Genomic DNA, 6,010 nt, shown 5'->3' with positions numbered 1-6,010 from the left:
TTAATTTACAACATAGATATTAGATAATTCTATAAATAATAGGGTCATTTCTTAGCTTTTAATGATGAATTTATAACATTTCATAATTTAGATTACTCATAATATTAAATGATGATTTTATATTTCACATTTATATATTTTTAATTATTTTATAATATAATAATCTATACTATACTTAAAGCACCAGTTTCAACGGTCGTCCCACGTCATCTTTTTACAAATAACCCCTCACAGTTATTTCAAATTAATCTGTTGCACGGCTATAGATGACCAAACGGCGGCCCGGCATGGGCCAGACGCCCGCGGGCCACAACTCTGGCCCATGCATGTCATGCCGGACTGCTGACTGTGCCGGACCAGCCTGTCGGCCCATTTGATTAAATCAACGTAAAATGTTAAAAACGGTGCAGGACGTGGGGTTCGAACCCATCTCTGATGGAAGAAGGGCGGGAGACACTAGGTAAAGTTGTCTAACCAGTACAACATCATGCTCAGATGTTTTTAATATTGAATATAAATTATATATATGTATATACGTTTTTTGTAAAATAAAAAAATTTAATCGTGTCGGGTCGGGTCAGCACTACGGACTAAGGCTACAGCCCAAGCACGACACAACGTTCTTGGCTCTTGCAAGTATTAGGTCGTTTCTGAGACCACATTGGCGCAATGGATTCCATGGTGTTTAAGGTTGCTGAATTGGATGGAGCAATAATGATTTATCACACTAACGGTAAAATGAAAGGTTATTTGTTGGTTTTAAACGTTAGTAATTGCTACAAAGTAGCATAATTTATATGGAGTGCATCCAATTTTTATTGATGTCTGACTTTAGCAATCACTCCATATTTTGATACATCTTTTTTATAAGTTTGAGTTCATGTGACTTATTTTAGAAACTTGAGCTCACAAACTTTCTCTTATTTGGTCTCTGTATGGTGGAATTATGTCATTTTATAATCTCTGTTCATTCAGTCAATCATTGTGAACTCTCTTCTAATCGCTCACTTCATTGGCTGTGTTGTACCATGACACATTGCATGGAGTAAACAATAATATTAGTTAGCCAAATCAAAAAAATATTATATGGAGAGCGAAGACAATCAATAAAAAATCTTGAATTTTTTTGGTGGATAGTTTACGTGGGTATTGTTGTAAGCCGTCGCAACGCACGGGCAACCGACTAGTATTTATCAAAGTACGACTCGCGAGCTGACTTTAAGTCAAACCTCATTCTTAAGCTCGTGCAATGGTCCAGCCGAGCCCGAACAGCCACCGAGCCGAGCCAAGCCATGCCAACTTCAGATCATTTCCAGCCCTAGTCAGAAAGCTCCAAGCGTCGTCAGTCTTCGCTAAACATGACTCATCATTATTAAACCGAGCAAAATCCAACATGAGCATTGTAACTTCAACCACCCAGAAGCATTAGGCAATGAAGAACAATTTAGAAACAATGGTTGGATTCAATACAAAACGCATTGCATCCAATAGCTCAACAAGCAATTGAGAGAAAGTTCATTAGAAAACAAGCTGTGGTCTGAGAACGATGCCCACGGAATCTATAATGCAGGCAATGTTGACGAAAAACAGGATATGCATCTGTGGAACCTACATCATTATAGTTCAGCTACAACTTTACAAGGAGGCACAATCATGAATCCTAAAACTGAATGATAACATCAAATGCAATCTGGAATGTCTCCACACCTTCCCTTTAATGCTGGAACACAAGTCCTCATGTTGGATTTTATAAGTTAACATCAAAACATCTCACAGAGTATTTCCTAACTGACTGACTCTCCAGATAGGTGTTCCGTAACTGACTGACATCTCAGAATACTTCCTGACTCTCCAGCTCAGCAAACTAGCAAAGGATCAAAATTTAGAGCTTTGTAAAACATAGACACTCCGATTAGGGCAGGTTCCTTCTGGAGAACAATACATTGTATACTCAGCCGCTGCTTCTGAATTCAATTAACAGTTTCTAGGGCCAATGCGGAACATTGTGTAACATGATCACCAAAATGATACTCCAGTCACAGGACTGGATGAAAAGACTCAAGTATCTATCGGTGGAAGCAGGTCTCAAGCTTCCGGCTCTGTGGGGGAAGTACGTTTCATTCTCTCCTTTTTTGGCTTCTTGGTGCTCTTCAGCTTATTGGTCATGCTATCTGCCTTAGAAACAATCTGTGAAACTGTGAAACCAGCTTCCTCAAAAACTGAAGCCCTCTCATGGACTAAGGAGCTCCTGGAGATGACATCAACACCATCATATGTCCATAATCCTAACACTGCCTCTCCTTTCAGCCCAATTCCAAACCAACCAAGACCAGCGATGGCTATATCCTTAGAGTTTGTATCCCAACTGTTCCCAGAAACTTTGAACTGTTTCCTCACCCATTTACCAAGCTCCTTTACCCGCTCCTGGCCTATGGGAGGCTGCAAAATTACCAGAACAACAGTGGAAATGTAGTTTATGCGAAGTACTAGAACAATATATAGGGAAAGGAATGTAATGTTATGCTACCTGTAATTGCAAGCCAAAGTGTTCTTTTATCAATGTTGTCGTGTTTTCTGTCTTTCCCATGTGAAGTGGGACAAGTGGTGATGCCCAAACTGTAACATAGATCGATCCTACAGTTAACTCTTCTACGTCCAGGCGCACCAGTCCACCAATATGTATAGAATGTTCTGTCTGCAGACGATGCAAGAACAAAGTACACATATTTCATCATTTGACAACTGCTGTTTATTGAATAATCCTATGCCACAAATGTTTTATCAAAGAGTTAAATGCAGGGTAGGCCCTTGAACTTGTCTGAGGGTGCCACTTAGATACATGAACTCTCATAATGTATTTTTGGCACCCTAATATTGTTTAAGTGTGTCACTTAGGTCCATAACGGTTTGGAAGCTAGGTTTTGGCTACGTGTCATTGCCAGTGTGGGTGACAAATGCATTTCTAGCATCCTAGTGTTGTTTAAGTGTGCCACTTTGGTCCATAACGGTACTGAAGGTAGGTTTCGGTCTACATGCCGTTGCCAGCATGGCACCAACTGTGTCGCTGCGCACAAGGTGAGAGCATGAGGTTGGTTTGGCCATGAAAATAAGCAAAGATACCCTCTTCTTCCCTTCATTTCTACTCCACCATCTTGGACCACAGAAACAAAAAGAAAGGAAGAAGAGGGTCTTCTCTGGTTATTTCCATGGTACAAACCAACCTCACACGCTCCTTACATGCGCAACGACAGTCACTGCGACACTGGCGAAGCCATGTAGGCCAAAACCCACCTTCCGAACCGTTATGGACCTAAGTCGCACACTTAAGCAATGTTAGGAATTTAGGATGCCAAAAATGCATTTTGATAGTTTGTGGACCTAAGTGACATCCTCACAAGTTCAAGGGCCTACCATACATTTAACTCTTTATCTAATGATGCTCTAAACAACTTAAGATCAAATCAACAATGTTAGTCAAGCAGATCACAACCTAATAACTGAGAATTCATAAACTTCATGATTTGTCCATTACCTAGTCCAATTCAAAACCAAAGAACTGCTAAGTTCAGCTTTGCAAAAACTGCAGTAAGATATTTGAGTAGACATTTTACAGATTAAACCCAGTTGCAGCCAGATGCTGTAATTTTCACAAGGAACTTGAGAAGATGGGAAGCAGCCAGACCATTGGACATATTGACACATATCATTAGAGAATATATCAAGACCAGGAAAATAGATGCGACCTTTATTCTGTAAGTTCTGGGACTCATCTCCTTCCTCACTTGAACCAACTTCATCTCCTCGCTCGTCAGTCTAGATGTCAACTGATGCCCATGGAGAAGACCAGGAGTGTCAAACAGCTTTGCTTGAGCGCCAAGAACGCCGTCAAGCTTAATCACGTCAAGGGTCGTTCCCGGAACTGGAGCCTCCGTCAAGGTCGGTCGCCCGACTATGCCACAGCATCTGGCAATCGCATTGAGGAGCGTTGACTTGCCAACATTCCGCGCACCCACGGCCCAGACATTGCCGCGCGTCCCCGCGAGCTCGCGCACATGTTCGAGCAGGTCGCGGACGCCCCATCCGCGCGTGGCGCTAACCAAGTGCACCCCAGCGAGCCGAAGGTCGGCACCCGCACCGGCGCGAGCGCGAGAGTGCGCCCACGCATGCACATCGTCGGGGGACAGCGATGGCGTGGGGAGCAGGTCGAGCTTGGTGACCACGAGCAACGCGCGTGGGAGGTTGGCCGGGGCCCCGTGCTTCCAGTCCGCGCGATGGGCCTCGCCGGCTGCGGCAACCAATCGCGCGACGGCGCGCGGGAACGACCCATCGAAGTCAGAGGCGTCCGCCAGGAGCAGCACGAGCGACCTGGCCCCGGAAGGCGACGCGAGGCGCGGGCCGACGGCGGCAACGAAGTCGAAGTCCGGGAGGAGGCGCTCGGCGTCCGGGTGCTTGACGCGGCCGTAGTGGCGCAGTGAGTGGCATCGCGCGCACACCAAAACCTTGCCTTCTCCCTTGGCCTCCGCCATCTCAGCCGCCGCCGCGGCCGGCTTGTCGCCACCCGACGGCTGTATATCCTCCCGGAGGTGACCAGACTTGAGGGAGGCGGAGATTCGGGTGTCGTCGGCGGTGACAGGCGCGAGGCGCGCGCGGTAGTTGGGGGATTTTGCGGAGGGGAGCAAGAAGAACCCCGGGAGCTCGGGGTCCGAGGATTGCATGGCGATCCCGCATCCTGGGCAAACTTCATTGACGTGGACAGCCGGAAGGTCAGAAGATACCACCGCTGGAGGCGGTGATGTTGGCGGTGGCGTTGCCGGTGGTGAGGAGCAGAGGTGGCGGCGGAAGAGAATCGAGAAGGGTTTAGAGGTTTTGGCGGAAGCGCTGTGTTGAGGAGGGAGCGGAGGATGACGGGAGGGTGCAGGCGTGTTTGGGAGGAGGAATCGGCGAACGGCGGGGTGGAGGCGCCGCGCGCGGGATAGCATCTTGCTGTGCCGCCGCCGCTTCGTGATCGGCGGGCGGTGGGTTTCAGGTGTTCGATACGAGAGGACAGGAACCTCCAAGGTGTTCGACGTAAGTTCGAAAAGGAGCCAACATTTTGGGCTTTTGCCTTGTGATGAAGTTAACGTGGGCCGTTTACACTGGGCTTTCATTCAGTACTGCTATCATAATCGCGAATCCTTAGATCCGCGCTCGGCGGTCCTCTGACAATTTCTAGTTTTACGTGGCTCCGATATTTGTTTCGTATTGGGCTGCTTGTAAACTACCGGTCATTTGAAGATGCTTCTGCACAGACCTAATGCAGACTATGAACATGAACCCTCCCGACAGCAATAAGATACGAGAAGTCGTAGAAGTCCGCTCCCTTCTTCAGCAATCCAACACACAGAAGAACACGAGACTCATAGATGAAAACTATTTCTGTCTATTTTTATTACGAGGGTATGGATACATCTATACTACTATATTAAGGTTGCAAAGAGTAACCTATCTTCTCTGGTTCTGCCTCCCATAAATCCATATTGTGCGTCCATATACATCAAATCCACACCGTCCGTCTATCCCTGATCCGCCAACATTCCCTGTCCTCTCCCCTCCCCCCTCCTCATCCTCGTTGTTTCCTAGACCTAGCACCGCCGCCGCCATCCATGCATCCGCACTCGCTTCCTATACGAGCATTCCAAAACATCGCTGCCCACCTTCACGCGATGCCCGTGTCCCGCCTCCGATGCCCGCCCGCCTCTCTCGCCTTCGCTTCCACCATCGCCTCGCTCGTCTTCGTCTCTGCCCAAACAACATTGACACATCTGCCCCACGCGCGATGCACACGCCCCGCCTCCGATGCCCACCTCCACAACCGACGCCCGGACGACGAGGACGCGGCGGCACAGGACGACGAGTTGGTTGGCGACTTAGCAGGTTTGCCTGAACGCAGAGACCCTCTACTCTTCATCGTTCCTCCGCTCTTCGTCCACATGCTCTGGTCCAATTATGCCCATGTCTGCGGACCCAGATC

At 47.5% G+C, this 6,010-nt stretch overlaps 1 protein-coding gene across 1 annotated transcript; it reads right to left on the bottom strand.

Annotated features, from left to right (window-relative positions):
• Positions 1 to 1,464: 1,464 nt before the first annotated feature.
• On the bottom strand, positions 1,465 to 5,045 carry LOC100382146 (P-loop containing nucleoside triphosphate hydrolase superfamily protein). The gene is made up of 3 exons (NM_001174906.1): positions 3,744 to 5,045; positions 2,528 to 2,695; positions 1,465 to 2,439 (listed from the first exon to the last, which is right to left on the bottom strand). Exons 1-3 carry the CDS (start codon positions 4,977 to 4,979, stop codon positions 2,086 to 2,088), a joined length of 1,758 nt encoding a protein of 585 aa, NP_001168377.1. The 5' UTR covers positions 4,980 to 5,045; the 3' UTR covers positions 1,465 to 2,085.
• Positions 5,046 to 6,010: the final 965 nt, after the last annotated feature.

The sequence above is a fragment of the Zea mays genome, chromosome 7, assembly GCF_902167145.1.
Source record: "Zea mays cultivar B73 chromosome 7, Zm-B73-REFERENCE-NAM-5.0, whole genome shotgun sequence".
Lineage (NCBI taxonomy): Eukaryota > Viridiplantae > Streptophyta > Magnoliopsida > Poales > Poaceae > Zea > Zea mays.
Note: the sequence above shows the minus strand (reverse complement) of the source record. Positions and strands in the feature narration are given on the sequence as shown.